The sequence below is a fragment of the Mus caroli genome, unplaced genomic scaffold (assembly GCF_978045245.1).
Source record: "Mus caroli unplaced genomic scaffold, Mus_caroli_1 scaffold_3, whole genome shotgun sequence".
Classification (NCBI taxonomy): Eukaryota; Metazoa; Chordata; class Mammalia; order Rodentia; family Muridae; genus Mus; species Mus caroli.
In genome coordinates this window covers 59,983,618-60,003,328 of record NW_028227258.1, presented here as the reverse complement: position 1 = coordinate 60,003,328, position 19,711 = coordinate 59,983,618, and the positions used below count along the sequence as shown (strand labels likewise).

Here is a 19,711-nt window from a genome sequence, read left to right as displayed (position 1 = left end):
TGGGTTTGGCATGGTGCTTTGGGAAGAAGCTTGAATCTCTCATATGTTAAGCCACCATCATTTACCACTGCAATGGGATGATTCCACACACCACGTATAGACGCTTCTAAATGACATTAGGAAAGATGAGAAACTTGGCTTTGTGACATCTGAAATTGTGTATAATACTATGTTCCTCAGCACATTATTTCCTTCCTCAGTTTGCTCTTAGAACAGCATTTTGCAGTTCTGCCTTCTAAGTCATTCCTACTGCAAGCTCTGTCTTTCCCTGTTGCTTCCACTTTGGCCGCCTTTTTGGTGGTAATGTTTTCTTCCACTCTGGTACTCAGCACATCTTACTGCGGGACCAGTTTATATTCTGATTCTACAAAAACTGGGGTATGGAGGATCAATGTTTTTCTCATGGTGTTATTTGGACAGGATTTTCTTTTTTTTTTTTTTCCTCCTGGTGTTCCATGGGGGCCCTTCCCTCCTTTTGTTCTGATAAATCTCTACAAATTCTGTACTTACTCTTTTTGGATGAATTTTTCATCATCACTTTCTCCCTTTTTAGGTTGGAGAAGACTCTTAAACTCATCATGGAGTCTATACTGGCGTTAGCAGATTTGTTTGCCTTAGTCTTAGGAATGTTGACACTACAGGTCTACACAATCACACTGACTCTAATCTATTATCCTGACTCCAGTACTCACAAGGAAGCTTTGACATAAAAGACTGAGGTTGGACACAAATATAAGTGTAGTTTCCAGCCTCTGCTTCTCCCTGGTCAACCGAGACTGGAAACCTAGAGCTGCCTGCGACAGAGACATCTGTCACTCCTTCCCTTACTGAAGCTGGCAGGCAAATGCAACTTCCTGCAGGACTGTTGCAAGCATACTTTCCTAGCTTCTTGGCATACTTCTTCCTTCTAGTCCAAAAAATACTGACCACCAGCTGCCACCCTGGCCTCACTGTGAACTTGCCTCCACAGATTTTAAGTGTGTGGTAAACTCAAAGATCTGTTCCTACCACATAAGTATCTTCTTATAAAATGATACTTTCTTACTTTTTGCAGTTGATATAGACAAACCACTAAAGATTTTAAGTCTACATGTATATTTTATACCCTTGCAATTAAAATGTTTGTTTCTAGTGTGAACTTAAGAAGAAAAACAGTCATGTCCATGTTAAAGCTACTACAACCACCATTAATTAGTTAAAATACCATAATTAGAGACTGTTGGAATATTTTGGGTTCAGAACTAAACTATCTTAAAGTATATTTCCCCCTCTTAATTGCCACTCCTTACCTACCTCTCTATGTTACCCAGTGCCTTGTGACTATTAGGTCTTCCTGAGATGTCCTAACAGACCCCTGGTTTCTATCTACCCAAAGGCTAAGAATATTAAGAATTAGCATCTGAGACCTACAAAGAGATATACTTTGCTGTAACTCATACACTGATGTTTCCACCAATATATTTTAACATGGGTTATTACTTATAATTTTATTTTGTTCTCTTATTATAAAAACTCCATGAAAGGACTGTGATGTTGAAGTGATAACAACCTGACTCCGCTCTGGGGTGGGGAGGGCACAACAGGCTGCTGGATCTGCTGCAAAAGAAGCGCTTCTTATTCTTCTGAGCTAAGAGCTGTGCTTTGCATTCACAGTAGTTATTTGTATGTAAATAGTCAGGTTCTAACACTCAAGTATAGTCTAGTAGTAGAGCCAACAGTCAGCATTTGCAAGACTCTAGACTGAGATCCACATCACCAAAAAGAAAATGAAAAAGCAAACCTTCCTTTAAAAATAAAACCCACAAAAACCTTTAAGACGGTCTTAAAATATCCAGCAGAATAATCATATACTCTGTAAATAAACAGTATTTCCTCTCTTCCTTTGCAATTATTAACCTTTTTAAATTTTGTTTTCCTATCTTAGCATGCTGGCTATAGAGTTCAGAAATATGATTAGAAACTGGAATAGAATTAAATAAAAATAGTAGTTACAACTTCTCAATAAATACTTTAAATATGTCTAAGTAGAAAGAAATTTAAAAAGCAAAATAACTGAAAGAGGAAAATAAGCAATAAAAACCAAAGCCCTGAAAACCTGTGACGTCTTTTGGCAAACTTGTAAGTCCTTTATACCAAACAGAAAGAGGACAGAGACGAACCTTATTGTAGTAAGTCAAGTCGCCAGTCAAGTAGCTGAGGTGCACAAACTCCATGTGCAGGGTGCCAAATTCAGCCAGGATGCTGCTGCCTGCAGACGCCCAGCCCCAGTTTCGACCTACTCCACTGAGTAATAGGGGATAGAAAGAGACAGGATTATCGAAAGGGAAACACAAGCATCTTAAATAGATCTTAGAAATTATTACATCTAATATAATAATTTATTTTAATTTTGTTTATTAAAATTTAAATCAATAATACAGTCAGGTTTTAAAAATTAAGACAACATAAAAATTAAGCATCAAGTCGGGCGGTTGTGGAGCACACCTTTAATCCCAGCACTTGGGAGGCAGAGGCAGGCAAATTTCTGAGTTCGAGGCCAGCCTGGTCTACAGAGTGAGTTCCAGGACAGCCAGGGCTACACAGAGAAACCCTGTCTTGAAAAACCAAAGGAAAAAAAAAAAAAAAGGAACAAATAAATTTTATCTATTCTCATCCCTTTATATCACTTAGCTCTATAATCAATCACTTTTTACTAGCTTCTTACACATATAGAACTTTCATAAATACACAGCAATACATATGTTTGTTTGTTTTCTCCCTCTTATAGGCAAGGCACAAGTGACATGTATTAAGTGCTCTGATCAGGCACTGTATTCTTATAATGTGCCTTATTAGTCTTTCCATATCAGTTTACAATAGCAGCTTTCTCATTGATTTTCATAGCTGGGGAGAAATCTGTATAATAAATGATTCTCTAATATACTTGCATATACTCTGATTTTTGTATGCTGTCAATTTAATATACTATACTTTAATAATCTAGGTCAAGAACAGACTAAAATCTACATCTGGACATACATAGCACTAACTTTTACAGCTCCTTTATTATATAATACTGTATTCTCATTGAAATTATCAGAGGCAAATACCACTCTCAATCTGTTCTTTTATAGCTAGAAGAGAGGATCAAAAAAGGAATGTGGATATAGTAATATGTAAGACAGACATTTATATTCACAAATAGTAAGAACTTGCTATGCTGCAGGACAGACATCAATAAACATGACATATAATATTCCTGCTCTTGTAACAAATAAGACCACTGAAATGGTGAAAACTACCATAAAGAAAATCAAGTTGATAAATAGAATACTGATTACTATGGACAGAAAACGCAACAGAAGAAAGGCCCTTTCTATGTTATGATCAGACAAAGTGTTTCAGAGTCCTGATCACAGAGGAGTCTCTGATGCATAGACCTTCAAGGAGAAAATTCCCAATAAAGGAAGCAGCAAATGCAATGGCCTGGAGGGAAATGAAGGTGACAGACTGAGTTTAGAAAGTCAGTGCTAGAGGATGCAATTAGAGAGCTAGCTAACACCCACACCATGCAAGGATGCTATAAGACCATGGTAAATTTTCAGAATTTTTATTTTAGTATGATAGGACACAAAAAAATTAAGAATGGCAGTATCCATTTTAGACCTAAAGCCTAACATTTAGAGATCAGCTAGATTTCAGCTAACTAATGACTCTGTTACCTTCTATAAACAAAACCTAGGCACGTCCAACAGTTTACAGTTTATCATGGAAAAAGTTACCAGCTAAAAGCAACAATAGAAAACATCATTCAAAGTATATGCAAATAATTTTCAAAAGACCAAATTCTAAACAAGTTTTTATGTTATTTCATAGGCATCATTCTAAAATATAAAATTTGACTTGTATATATTCTAACTTAAAAGAAAACTCCAAAGAACTCTACTAAAGACTAACTCAATTTTAAAAATTAGCTGCTTCAAACTAACACCATCGTAATTTTTCCTACAAATGTTATACTTTTCAACTGATCAAAGGGAAACATTAAAATGCTTTCATATATACATGAGTAAGAAAAATGTGCAGTGAATACTAATAAACAAAACAATTAAAAACAACATGACGTCTCTCTTTCCTAAGCTAAACATCAGCAATAAGACATAGAAATGTTTGGCAAACTTTTGATGGTTAAATAGTAATCAATTTAAGGGCTCTATAATTATTTTGAATTGTCTGATAATGGATCACCTACAATTTGTATTTTCTTCGAAGCCCAAACAAAATCTTTACTCTCTGTATTTAAAGAACAAAGCTTCTAGTGAATTGCAATTTTAAGAACAAAGGTTGCCAACAACTGATGTTCATATTTCTCCTCAAAACCCAAGAAATTAAATAAATGAAAGCACTCACACAATGTACAAGTTTAAACTCAGAAACCTGATCAATAGAAATAAGCATTTATGGAGCTCCAAATTTCACTCAGATGTACCTACATTATGAAAATACAAGTTTGAAAAAAATATAATTATAATATGCAAAAATTTAAAGTAGAAATATACTTCATTTAAGCAGAATTTGCTTCAAAACAACTATACATACAATATTTTTCAAACAGACAAGAATGAAGAGAGGATATTAATAATTTCAAATGTGGATTAAATATATGTTTCCTTAACTTTCTTAGAAATAACATTATTTTGGCAATAGTTTTAGGCAGAACTATTTCACAACACATTAATTAAAATTTTTAAATTGGGGCTGGAGAGATGGCTCAGCAGGAGTCAGGTTTGATTCTCACCACCCACGTGGCAGCTCACAACCACCTGAAATTTCAGTTCTGGGTAATTCAATATCTTCTTCTGGCCTTGTGGGCACCACATACACATGAGGTATACATGCAGAAACACAAAACATTTTTACACATAAAATAAAAATAAATTTTTAAAATTATTTTAAAAGTAAGGAAGTAAACATTTTTTAATTAAAATGTAAGTAAACACATCAATGAGACCACTGAAAGAAAAGCTGCACTAGAACAGCAGAGCAACAATCAGGGCAAACGTAACAAAATGACTGCAACAACACACACCTTTCCACAACACCTCTGTGGGCTACTGTTACTACTTCTCCAAGACACATGCTAGCAGACTGTATCTAACAGCAGGACTCATCTCTCTGCTGCCTGCAAGAAATATACCTTACTAGCAAAGACACAAGCAAGTCCTAAGGTGAAAGAAAGAAAAGGACAGTCTAAGGAAAGGGAACTAGAATGTAAGCAGATACTGTTTTACTAAAATCTGACAAAATAGATGCACTAGTTGCTTTCTGTCAAGTTGACACAAACCTAGACATCTGAGAAGAGGGAATATAACAGAGAAAATGCCTCCATAAGAATGGCCTGTTGGGGCTGGAGAGATGGTTCAATAGTTAAGAGCACTGACTGCTCTTCCAGAGGTCCTGAGTTCAATTCCCAGCAACCACATGATGGCTCACAACCATCTGTAATGGGATCCAATGCCCTCTTCTTGTGTGGCTGAAGACAGTGACAATGCACTCGCATACATAAAATAAATAAATAAATCTTAAAAAAAAAAAAAAAAAGATTGGCCTGTTGGCAAGTCTGTGGAACATTTTTCTTGATTGATAATTGATATGGGAGGGCCCAGCTTCCTGTTGGTGGTTCGATCCCTGGGCAAGAGGTCCTGAGTTGTAAAGAAAATAGGCTGAGGAAACCATGAAGAGTAAGCCAATAAGCAGCCCTCCTCCATGGCCTCTTCACCAGTTCCTGCCCCCAAGTTTTTGCCTTGAGCTCCTGCCCTGATTTCCTGTTGATAGTTGGTTGATACAACTATAAACTATTTTTAAATTCACTCTTTCGTCTCCAAATTGCTTGGTCATGATATGCTGTCGCAAAAGTAGAGACTCTAACTAAAACAGTAAGTGGTACCAGGTTTGTGGATATTTCTGACAGACCTGACCACACTTTGATGAGATTGTGGGAAATATTTGGAATTTTGGGCTATAGTGTTCAAAGCTTAACGAGCCAAGAGAACTGAGGTGATAATGCTGAAAGCAGTGCACAGGATGAAGGCCTGACTTGTGAAATTTTTGAGAGAAGAGTCTATCAGGGTTGTTAATGTACTATTTTGTATTAATAAGAAGTGGTTCTAGACAGCTGGAGCTGAAGAATCAGCTCTGATTAAGAAGAGAACAGCATAATTGAGGCAAAATATGAGAAGTATCCTCAGGGTTCACACATGGAGTCTGTGGTACAGAAGTAGCTAAGACTGTACCTCATGCTAACCAAAATGGCTTTCATTCCAAGAATAAAAGGATACTTAAGCATATGCAAATCAATAAAGCCAACCTATTAATAGTCTTAAGGATATGAGCAAAACGATTACGTCAATGAAGAAAAGGCATTTATCCGAATCCAACACTAAAGGATATTCACAACAAACCAACAAACAATGTTACAGTTAAACAAAGCAAGCAAGCATTTCCACTAAATCAGGAGACAAGGACATCTATTTTCTCTCCTCCTATGTGTGACAGCTTGGTTAGAGAAATATGAGATAAAAACAGGACAAAAGAAGTCAAATTATCCTGTTTGCAGACAAGATGATCTATTACACATGAGAGCTAATGACTCCACTATCCAACTCTCAATATGGACAAACATAGTTATTAGCAAAATAGCTGAATATAAAATTAACATGTAAAAATCAGTAGCTTTCTAATATTAACATATATTAATATTAGAAATATATTATATAAATATATAAGTGTGTGTATATATATATATATATATATATATATATGAGAAAGTCAGGAGAACACCACAACACAATGTTTTTTTTTTTTTTTTTAAGAAAGAAAAGAAAAAACTAGGGTAAACCTAACAGAAAGTAAATAAATGCTCCAATGATAATTTTACAACACTGTAGAAACTGAAAATACTACAAAAATGGAAAAATCCTCCATACTCATGGGATGGTAAAATTGACAGTGCAAAAATAGCTGTTTTACCGAAAATGACCTTATTTAATACAATCACCATCAAAATTTCAGTAACCTTTTTTACAGAACTAGAAATTCACATGAAGGCACAGAAGATTGCAAACATCCAAACCAAACATAAGCAAAAAGAACAATACTGAGAGTATTTTGAATTTTGAATTGCCCTACAAAACAACAGTAATAAAAACAGTATCCAACAGGTACAAAGCAGACACAGTTAACAGACTAGACAAGAAGCCTTAGAACTAAATCCATACAATTAATTGTGAACCATATTTTTTACAAAGATGGAAATAATATATACAGTAATATACACTGAGGAAAAATATAACCTCTTCAACATACAGTGCTGGGAAAATGGACAAACACATGTAGAAGAATCAAAATAGACATACACTTTTCATTCTGAACAAAAATAAACATGAATAAAGGACATTATACTATACATCCAGAAATTCTAAAAGTTGATGCTAAGGAGAGAAAACATTTCAAGATAAAGGTATTGTCAAGGACTTTCTAAAGAGGACTGCAGGAACTCAGAAATAACACCGAGAACTAGAACTGACAAATGAGATTGTATCACAGTAAAAGCTTCTGTACGGCAAAGGAAACATCAACGCAAGAGACAGACTCTAGGCTGGGAGAGAATATTTGCTGTCTCTGAAAACCTCTCCCAGTAAAACGGCCTCCTCTTTCCTCTGCACTACTCTCTTTAAGTAGCCTCTCTTTTCTCTGACTTCCCGAGAGTTGGACATACCCAATTCTATCTAATCTTTCTCTGATTCATCACTTTGTCTTCCACTCAATTTCATGGAGCAGGGTGGGGAAAGGAAGAAAATGGAGGAGAAACAAGGCACTTCTTAAAAATTGATTTTTCTGACAAATTGTGTCTCTTGCCAAGTTTCATGAAATACCAAGAACTGTGAATTTATCGAATATGGTAAGGTTTGAGACATTATTTCTTTGAACCAGTGTCTCTGTTTTTGATCCCACTCCCTGGCTCCTGCTCCACCCCTTGCTCCACACATGTGCGCTGAACCATCTGATACTGCCCAAGAAATTACTAGATAGTTTCTTCCTCATACCTGTGCGATTTAGTTTTCATTTTCTGTGATTTCACTTGGTGATTTCTAGTGCTTTACTTTCAAATTCACAGATCTTCAAGCTGAGGTAAAAACCGTTAACTCTGTCAGGTGAATGTGCTTCCTGTGGCCTTAGCTTTAGGAGCTCCATCTGGGTCCTGTTATAGGTCACGCTTCTCATTGTTACACTTCCCTCGAGAGACTTCACCATGTTTACAAAACCTGCTCCCAGGCCTTGGAGGTCATACTGTTCCTCTGCCTGCTTCTCTCCTGACAGATTTCTCTTCTCATTATGTAACAGTCTCCTGTTTCATACCATGTCTACTAATTTTCAGTTGAATTCTGGGTAATAAGACTCTATTATTAATCATGAAGTTTCATTTTCATCCTTTAAGACATGTTTAATGTCCTTGTGATGGCTAGGAATGCCTCTGTGCTGACACAGGTTGTTCAGTGAGAACCTGACTGTGAGGCAGACAGCTGAGCCTCCTCTGCGGCAGACTGAGCTCTTCTTCCTGTGGGACAGTTCCAGCATTCACCTTCCAATCCAAACTTGTTTTTTACCTTAACTTAACTAGTTACCCATTAGCTTTTAAATAATTGCATTTTAAATCATCTTTAAATTAGGCAGTCATTATATATATATATATATATATATATAAATTTTGACTAAAATCCATTACTTTTATTTCTCATTCTTATTAGATTTGTTACTACTTCCAGAAAAATGCTAAACAGTGCCTTGTTCTTGATTGTAATGAGGTGTTTCTAACTTGTTAAATGGTTGGTTTAACAGATACATTGATCAACGACACAGAAATAAGTCTAAACACAGAAACCTGATTTTTTTTTTAAATAAGCCAGAAATACAAGGTGAAAAATAACTTCTCAACAACAACTCAAATAACTTCTCAACAACTGGTGCTGGTAAAACTAAATGGCTACACATGTGCACAGAGAAGAATGCAAACAGATCCACACTTATCATCCTGCATAAAACTCAAATGGATCACAGACCAGACCTCCTCAATAAGAGGCCAGATACACTAAATCTCATGGAAGAGAAAGTGGGGAACAGTCTTGGACTTATTGTCACAGGAAAAAAACTTCTGAATGGAACACCAATGCCAAAGGCACTAAAATTAACAATTAGTAAATGGAATCTCGTGAAACTGAAAGGCTTCTGTATGGCAAAGGACACTGTCATTCAAACAAAGTGGCAGCCTACAAATGGGAAAAGATTTTTACCAACTACACATCCAATAAATGACTAATATCCAAAATATATAAAGAACTCAAAAATACTACATGCCAAGAAAAAAAAACAATTTAAAAAAATGGGGTACAGATCTAAACAGAGAATTCTCAAAAGAGAAATTTCAAATGGCTGAGAAGCACTTGAATAAATGTTCAATATCCTTAGTCATCAGGGAAATGCAAATCAAAACTACACTGAGATTCCATCTCAGAATGGACAAGATCAATAAAATGAGGAGAGCTCTTGCTGGCGAGGATGTGAAGGGAACACTCATCCACTGCTGGGGGGACTGCAAACTTGTACTTCCCCTAGGGAAATCAGTGTGATGGTTCCTGAAGAGATGGTCATTGATCTACCTCAAGACCCAGAAATAACCACTCTTGAGCATATACTTAAAAGACACTTTATTCAACTACAGAGACACTTCCTCAGCCAAGTTCATTATTGTTCTATGCATAATTGCCAGAAATTGGAAACAACCTATATGGATCTTCAGTGGATCAATAGGAAAAGAAAGTATGGTACGCTTATACTACGGAATATAACTCAACTGTTTTTATTTTTTATTTTGTTTTGTTTTGGTTTTTTTGTTTTCTTAAGTGAAATCATGAAATTCACAGGTAAATGCAGGGAAAAAAAATCCTGAGTGAGGTGCCTCAGACCCAGAAAGACAAATGTGTATGTAATTGCTTATATGTGGATATTACATTTAAGTCAAAGATAAACACGCTAAATACTCATATAACCACAGAGGTTAGGTGGAGAATAAGGTACTAGCAAGGAGGGACTGATCTCCCTAGGAAAGGCAAATAGTCTGGATGGATATGGGGACACTGAAAGGAAGGCTAAAACAGGGAGGAGGGGAGAAGAAGGGAGAGGGAGGGAGGGAATACAGGAAGGGACAGCTAAAACTAATGGCTATTTGAGGGGTCAAATGGAAATCTAATACAGTAGAAGTTTCCTAAAATATTACATATATGAAGGAAATCTAAATGAAATCACTAAATAACAGAGAAGACAAAACCCCAACTGGACATCTCTTATCACCAAATTAGCTTGCAGTACTGGGAAAGGATTACATCTAAAGAGTTCTTGACCTAAGGGGTTACGGGTTATCCTTAAACAATCCAGGCTATTGATAAGATGGCTTTGCACAAACTGAAAGGAAACATCTACACAATTCATTGAACATGGAGAGGTCAAGCTGGTGCTGATCTAGAGCCTTCCTCCCTATGAACTAGCTTCCATGATGTAGTTTACAGTACAGGAGGCACTCTGAACACCACCAGAGGAGAAAGGTAAACAACAACAACCCAGCTACAAACCTCTGACATACAATGATAACCTGTGGGATAAGCAGCCAATATTTAATCTGAACGAAGGCCTACTTCATGAGATGAAACCCATACCCAATTCTGTTTGGGTAACCAAGAGTCTGAGATTAGACAGGCCAGGGGCCCAGGAGAAAACCTAACACTACTGTTCTGCTAAGTGAACATAGCATAAAATGACTCCACGTGGCACTCTGCTATACTCATAGATCCATGCCTTGCTCAACCATTATTAGAGTAGCTTTTTTTTTTCTGTAGCAGATATAAACAAATACATAGACCCAGAGACAGACAATATGCAGAAAGTGAAAGATTGAGGAACACTCAGGCCCAAAATAAACGTCTCTCATCATATCCATCTCCTCTCCTCTCCAGGGCAGAACTCTTTGGAAGAGGGGACAGAGATAGCATAAGAGCAGAGGGGATAGAGTGAAGACCTTCTAGACTCAACAGGACTGCACACAGATAAAGTCACAGAGACTGTGGCAGCATGCACAGAGCCTGCATGGGGCTGCACCAGATGGGCTCCTAGAGCTGAAAGTGGACACATGCTTCCACCAAGACTCTGTCCAATTGATAGCCATTTGCAAATAAAAAATGAGTTTTCTCCAAGGGAGTCTCCCTGGGAAAACCAACAACTTGAGGGTAGGCCCCATGCCCAGCCTAGATGGCCGGGACAAAACAAACTCAATGGGATCTTAGGAGATCCTCTCATAAGTTAAATCAGGGCATCGTTTGTTTCACCTTATAGGCCCTTCACATACATAGTATGGCTTTCAGTCTTACGTTTTTATGAGATTCATGCATGCCTCTCAACTGTGGTTTTTCTTTGGATCTTTTTCTCACTTAGTTGTTTTGTCCTATTCCAATTTGTTTGGTTTTGTTTTATCTTATTGTACTTTATTATTATTCCTTAGATGCCAGTTTGTTTTCTAAGGATTTGGGGTGGATCAAGATGGAAGGAGATGTGGAGAGGAACTGGGAGGAATAGGAAGAACAGATACCATAGTAATATCTTGTGTGAAAAAAATCTATTTCCAATTAAAAATACATAAAAATAAAAAATGGGGTAAAAGAAAAAGTTGGTTAAATAAAGGCTGTACTGTGTTATATTTGAAGTCTTTTAGTTCCTAAATTAAATAATTAAAAGATCTACCATGTTTCCTATCAGTATTTTCAATTAGAAAAATAAATACTATACACAATTTTAGAGATCCTAAGAAATTCAGAAATGACATAAAAGGAAATATAATAAAGATAGGTGGAAAATGGATTATCAAATGAAAAAGAACTATGGGACTGTAGGATGGCTTTTAAGTGCAATGAATTTGAGCTTTGGAAGGAAATCAAAAGTCAGAAAAAAGATATTAGAGCACTTTTTCACATATTAAAACAGCAAATATGAAGGGCAAAGTGAGAGAAAACAAATCAAGGGATACACAAGAACAACTCAAATCATCACTTACAAACAATGGAGGCCAAACAAGAGCAAAACAACTTCTTCAAAGGGAAGTTTTATTCTTCAAATAAAACAAGTCTTTAAAAAAATAAGAATTTATTAAAAATTAAAAAGAAATGAAGGCTGGCAAGATGGCTCAGTGGGTAAGTTCCTTTCACCAAACCTGACCATCTCAGTTTGATACCTGGAACTCACGTGGTGGGAGAAAATAAACTCCCACAAGCTGTTCTCTGACCATAATATTATTCCATAATACTCATACAGATGCATGCATACATGCAAATGCACATATAGACACAAAAAGCTTATATGAAAGAAAAGTTCTGGATATAATAAACATTTGGAGACATGTCACTGCCCTCTCTCAGTGTCACTGAAATACTGAAGTAACAGTTGTGTCAGTGGAATGCCCACAGTAGCTACTTTATAAAGGTAATGAGGTAAATAAAAACAGTATAATGAACTTAAGTTCCAAACTGGACTCTGTCAGGTCAAAGGCAGTAGGGGAAGAGAAGAACAGAAGAACTATCGGGAGTCAGACTGATGCTAAAGCACAGCAAAGGAAACTGCAGCAGAGTGAGGCAGCTGGCCATGAAGCAAGGAGAAAAGGCTTGCAAACTATAGTTACAACAAGAGCATACGATCTAGACTGCCACAGGTTCACACCTATAGAAAAAGACTGTTCTCAACTTGTTCTGAGGTATCTGAGTGTAAGGAGACCAACAGTCATATTTTCAGGTGATTTTAAGATAAACAATAAGTACTACCTGGAGAAAACATGAACAGCAAAAATTTCAATCAGCATAAATGATTTAAATGAAAATTAAAATTAGGGATTATTAAAATTTTTGACTTACATAAAGTAACACAAATAAAGTATTTCATCCATTTCTAAGTTAAAAAAATCAGTGTTTTTGAATGAAATTGGTAACAAAGAATAATTATTTTTAAGGCTTCCTGCTCAGCCTTGAACCTAGACACTATAATGAGCATCCTACATCAGAACTGTGTGTTCCTTTATCCTTAGCATGGCATTCCAGAACAGACTGTCTTGATTTCTAGGCAAGTTGCTTTCTATCTTGCCTTAGAACAGTAAGTAGTACATAAGAAGAAAAGGGAGAAGGAGAATACTTTTAATACATTGCAACACTAAACAGAATTGGAGACAAGTTACTAGCAACTGGAATGAAATTCAGGCAGAAGACCTGTCTCAAAGCAAAGGACACAGCTTAAAACTAAGGAAAAGCTTTGATGTTCTTCTAAACATACAAAGAAAAAAAAAAAAGTCTTGAAAGCATAGTGGAATAGCTAAATGGAAATCTCCATGAATAAAAATGTCAAAATTCAGTTAACAATTCTGGAACATAAATAATCAAATAAAATAGCGTTTACCTTTTCAGGTTCACCATTGCCCAGGGAATCCCAGTAGGTGTGTTAAAGGCAGGAAGGAGTTTCTCAGCCAACTGCACTGCTTTAGTCTTGAATATCTGAGACGAAAGCACAAATAATCATCAATTACAGTAAGTACTGCGCATTACCACCTCTTGCCGCATGCACACCACCACGTACATGTTATAAGAAGGCGTGTGGTAAGCGGTTACAGGTCATCCTTACTGCAGAGTACACAGGAACTAGAGTAGATGTCTGAGTGCACGCTGAGGAAGGTTTCCCAGCATGTGACAGCCTCAGTGGACACATAGTTACACAGAAAGGCCATAGTTCTGGTCATCACCTATATTTTTACCTGCCCCCGAAAAAAATCTAAGAGAAGGCTGGGAAAATGGATCAGCAGCTAAAGCAGTTGCCATGAAAGAATCAAGACTGGCAATCAAACTGCCAAAATCCCACATAAATTCTGGTGGGCATGGCAGTTCACCTTAAGTCCAGACACTCAAGTTGAAGCAGGATCCCTAAGCGGACTACCTAATAAGACCAGCCACATCAGCAAGCTCTGGCTAGGACTGGAAGAACAATCCAGCATGACTCCCAACATAAACCCAGGCCTCCACATGCACCCGCACACATGTGCACCCCCCAACCCACACATACACGAACACACAAGAAAACTATGTTCCATAGCACGCACGCGCACACACACACAGAGAGAGAGAGAGCGAGAGAGAACAGAAAAAGAAAAGATAACTGGGCTACAGAATCTTCATCAACATGCAAGCATATTTCAAATTTTAACAACAAAAAGCTAGTAATACAGTCTTGATAGATGCTCTTGAGTTGCTGTAAATGTTTCTTTTTGACTTGGCACAGCCCCCCACCCCGACCTCCATGAGATGTGTGTTTCTGATTACATAATATTAGAAAACAAATTTTTTTTAAAAAAATTGAAGACATTACTGGGTATCTCAAAAACTTGAAGGAATTTTTAAAAAAAGTAAGTAACATAATATGGTTTTTACTTTAAAACTGCAATGCTAGTCCAGTGTTAACTGTGAATAGCACCTCACTGCATTTCTATTAATACATGCCATCAAAGTGACATTGGTTTGGCTGAATTTGTTGCAAATAGCTCATTACTTTTCTTCTTTATTTTGTTACTTAAAATAAAAAATTATGTTAACTGTTTTGTTTTGATATTAAATCAGCATTGCTTTCTGAATATAAACCCAACTTATGCCTCCGACAATTTTTCCATATTCTTACTGGCTTAGCTTTACTAATTTTTTCCAGTATTTTTACTTATATGTTCACAATGTTTACAAATCGGTAATGTTCTTTTGGCTATCAGTGCCACTATGACCTCAGAAGAGTGGGACAGTGTTCCCTGTACAGGACAGGACACCTTCTTAGCTTCTAGGAGCTCCTGAGTCAATCACTAACACCATCAAAAGAAGCTCCTGAGTTTGTGAAAGAGAAGAGCCACGTTATACAATCTGCCTGCCTGACCGTCACCAGATGAATGGGTCAAGGGTATGTGATATATATACATAATTAAGTTTACATATACACATACAATATATATATGAACAAAATTATGTCATCTGTAGGGAAATGGAACTAGATCGTCTTCATGTTGAGCTAAATAAGGCACAGTCAGAATGACAAATCTAGCCTGTTTCCATTCACATGTGGAATCAATGCTCAAAACCACAAGATTAGGACTATCTGGAAAAGGAAGGGGACTACCATTGGGAAGGTGGGCAGGAAACCACTGAGAATGGAGACAGAAACCTAGCAGGGTAAGTGTTAGTAAGATCAAAGTACATTATACACGTCACGTGTACAGACATGGCACGGTGAGAGCGCTTATTTTGTACAACTAATAGATACTAGTAAAAAATGGAGGAGAAGGACAAGAAGGGGTGAAAGGAGGAGAGGGAGAAAGGAAGAGAAGAAGGAGGAGAAAGAAGAGAAAGAGGAGGAGTCAATTTAGACATATTTTTTAGAGGACTTGTCCATTTTACCTAAAATCTTTGAAAAACAACATCGGGCACACTCCACTATCCCATTTTTAATGCTTTGTGTGTGGAGGGGTAGGGAGTCTTGGCAAGCATCAGGGTCAGCTGAGTAACAATCCTCAGGAGGCAAGAAGAAAATCCCAATCAACACAGTTTGTTAGCTGGTGTTAGTTCACACTTCTGGCAGTTTACTGTAGGCATATTTAAGTGCAGTACAACTGGAAAAGGGTTTTCTGGTGTAATACAATCCCCCATGCACAACAATGCATAATTACATAGAAACTCTTCTCAGGGGCTGGTGAGATGGTTAAGAGCACCAACTGCTCTTCCAAAGGTACTGAGTTCAAATCCCAGCAACCACATGGTGGCTCACAGCCACCCATAATGAGATCTGATGCCCTCTTCTGGTGCCTTTGAAGACAGCTACAGTGAACTTATACTAATAAATAAATCTTTGGCCGGAGCAAGTGGGGTTGGCTAGAGCAAGCAGAGTCCTAAGTTCAATTCCCAACAATCACATGAAGGCTCACAACCATCTGTTCAACTAAAGTGTGTACTCATATACATAAAATAAATAAATCTTTAAAAAAAAATGAAAGAAAGAAAGAAGGAAACATGTGTCGGTAAAATAAAAGCCAGAACCTTCTCTGCTTTAAAAAAGAAGAAAAGAAAGTCTTCTCTGAAGAGTCTCACTCTCGTCACTCCTTCCGTGAGACGGGTTCTGGAGTTGGCTGTATGTGTTATACTAAGGACCTAGGGAAGGATCTGTTGTAGTCGTGGTCATCCAGAGAGCACAGAGGTCATCTGGGCTCTGAGCCACCTCTGGTCTTGGTTGCTGGAGCTTGGGGAAGCAACTGGCCATACAGATAGTGTGAAGGTCACCTAAATGATTAGTCAACTCTGGTTCTCCCTGTGGAAGTTCTTTGCAGCTTGGCCTTACAGATAGCACAGATCACCAGGCTACTGAAAAACAGGTTATATATCTTTTCCCTTGAAAAAGACAACCGGGTATGTTTAGCATTCCTCGTTTCCCTGGTGCTCTCTGTGAGCCCAAGAACCTTTGTGCTCCTAAGAGTGTCTATGGTGTCTCCAACGAAAGCCTAACCACTAGCCTGGCAGTGGTGGCACATGCCTTTAATCCCAGCACTTGGGAGGCAGAGGCAGGCAGATTTCTGAGTTGGAGGCCAGCCTGGTCTACAGAGTGTTTTCCAGAGTGAGTTTCGAGACAGAGAAACCCCGTCTCAAAAAACAAAAACAAAACAAAAGCCTAACCATGGAGATAGCACTCATTCCTGATCTTGGTAGGCTATCTTCTATTATTTCCTTAAGATATTTAGCTTAAAAGCTATACTCAATTTTGTTCATACATTCCAAGTACCAACTTTATAACATTTTCACTTTCCCATGCAATTCTTTATTTGATGTGTATACCACCTGAAGACATTTTTTTTTCCAAAGCCTCAAACCAGGCTAGACTAGGACTCAGTCCAGCCTCCTAGAGAACTGGGATTATAGTGAGCCACCACATATGAACAAATATGTTAACATTTTTATAATTTTATTGAAATTTGCTTTGATGTCCAGAATATGCATATAATATGTACTTAAAAAGACTTGTGTATTCTGTAGTTGTTGAATGAGTGTTCTATAAACATCAATTCACTTAACATAGCTGTTACTGGTGCTAAGGACTTGTATACATCATTACCTATTGTCTGTCTGTCCTATCAATTTGCACAACTGTTTAAGGGTTTAACAGTCCTTGTGGAATTGCCTTTTTACTTCAAGAATTCAAAAGAAATCTTTTAATTCTATCCATTCCTGTTTCATTCATTTGAAGCTGTATTATTAAGGTGTCCAGAATAGAGTAAGCTACTGATTTAATTTTGGAACTGTTGAGTCTTCCTGATGTATTCATCCTTTATCATGAAGCAGCCTTCATCTCTGTTGGTAATTTTTATTGTGAAGTCTATTTCATTATTTCATAGAGGATATACATTAAGCATTGTAATGGAATATTCTGGGCTGGGGTTTTTTTTTGGGTTTTTTTGCTCTAAATAAATACATCATTTTAAAGGCACTTGATAAAAAAATAACCTTCATGGTTTCAATCATTTAAATCATAGTTTTCCATGGTATCATTCTGTCCTGTGAGTGCTTTCAAACTTCCGTTTTAATCCCTGGTTTCTAGCTGTGTGACTATGATATGACTAAGTGTGCTTAGTCATGATGCCCTAGTTAGATTTTTCTGTCAACCTGACATAGCCAGAGTCGTTTGGTAAGTGAAAACGTTGAGAAAATGTCTCCATCAGACTAACCTATAAGGAAGACTGTTGTGGATTTCTTAATTACTGACTAATGTGAGAGGGCACAGCCTACTGTGGGTGGTCCTAAAGTGTACAAGAAAGCAGGCTGAGCAAGCCATGGGAGGCAAACCAGTAAACAAGCGTTCCTCCATGGCCTCTGCTTCAATTTCTGCCTCCAGGTTCCTGCCTTGACTTCCCTTCACAACAGACTACAACTCTAAGATGAAAGAAAAATTTTCCACCCCAAGCTGTTTTTGATCATTGTGTTTCGTATAAACCCTAACTAAGATACATGCTAAGGAAGCGTGTCTTCAATTTCAAGTCTCCCACCAAATACAGAAAAAATATAGCTGTTGTTTTTCAATATCTCTACCCAAAGCACACATATATCAAACTTTTTTAACATTATCCCAAACTTCTGAAGCATTTACTGTTTTTTTTCTTTCTGATTTTATTATCTTTCTTTGTGCTAAATAATATATCGTTGTACCTTCAAGTCTAGTGATATTACTTTCAATGACAGCTGTAAACAGTAAAATTTTTTTGGATACCATATTCCTCTTTTCTAGACTTTTAATGTTCTCTTTCATAGATTTACTTTTTAACTAAAACTTTCATCTATGCAATAACTTCAAGAATACTTCCCATGCAATTGAGTCTAGCTGTGAAAGATTCTATAAAACATTTATTGACTCATCTGGGTAAGCCCAAGACAGGTCAACATTCATGTGGAAGTAATGTTTTCCCTTGTTTCCTCATACATTAGTAATTCTGAACTGAAACCTGGTGACTGTAAACTGTACTCTGAGACTTTCAATATTGTCATATCCTCTGAGAAATGCTTGTTTTACATCTTCTAAAGCATGTAACTAAACTCAAAATCCAATCATTGCTCCTTACAGCAGCCACGGCTGCAAGAGGCATGCTCAAGATCAAGAGCAAGTGACATCAGGAGGCTTGATGCTTGTTCAATATAGGCTTACTCTTAGGACCTAGCCAATCAGGTAGAGCTGTGTACAGCATCTAGGGATTTTCCTCCAGAGCACTCTCTTCTCATAAATTTTACCCCAAAATTTCTACCTGTTACAAATGCTATAAACTGTCTTTTCAATCAAATGACCACAAACACAATCAACTATAAATTAGTATTATCACTGAAACTTTCAAGCATACATGACAAGACTGTGTACAAATGCATATATGACCTAACACACTAAAGAGGAAAATAATGAATATATTTAAAGATATTTATGTCAGTTTACTACCTAGTTTTGTCAACAAAAGCCAAGGTCATCTTGGAAAAGGGAACCTTAGTCAAGAAAATACCTCCATCAGTGTCTTGTAGGCAAAACTGTGGAACATCTTCTTAATGATTGGCATGGCAGGACCCTGCAACCCCTGGGCAAGTAGGCCTGAATTATATACAAAGCTAGCTGAGCAACCTAGAAAGAACAGCCAGTGCTCCTGCACAACCTCTGCTTCAGATCCAGCCTCCAGGTTCCTGCCTTGATCTGCTGACTTCCTCTCTTAATGAACGAGCAGCAGTAAGGGGAGGTAAACCCTCTCCTTTCCTTTTTGGAGAGCAACTTTTGGTCATGGTGCTTATAGCAATGGAAGGCAAACTACTTCAGTCAGCAAAGTTTAGTGGAATATTTTACCCAATTACTAGGCCATTTGTAGACAACAAAAAAGTCAAAATTTCAATAGAAATTGCAGCTATTTCTGGGGCAAGATCACTTTTTCCAAAACAACTTGATATTTAAACCAGAAAACATTAATACTTAACATTTCTTTTTCTTTATTCATGACTTTATTTAACAGTACTTTAGGTTTAAAAGCTATTCATTTGTCCAAGAAAATACC

At 37.1% G+C, this 19,711-nt stretch overlaps 1 protein-coding gene across 1 annotated transcript in view; it reads right to left on the bottom strand.

The window, feature by feature from the left end:
* Man1a2 (mannosidase alpha class 1A member 2) overlaps positions 1 to 19,711 on the bottom strand; it is a 129,393-nt gene that overhangs the window by 60,344 nt on the left and 49,338 nt on the right. Inside the window, exons 6-7 of the mRNA XM_021157562.3 lie at positions 13,522 to 13,616; positions 2,160 to 2,283 (exon numbers count right to left, since the gene is read on the bottom strand). Of these exons, the coding sequence (XP_021013221.1) occupies positions 2,160 to 2,283; positions 13,522 to 13,616 (219 nt within the window). The remainder of the gene's footprint in view (positions 1 to 2,159; positions 2,284 to 13,521; positions 13,617 to 19,711) is intronic.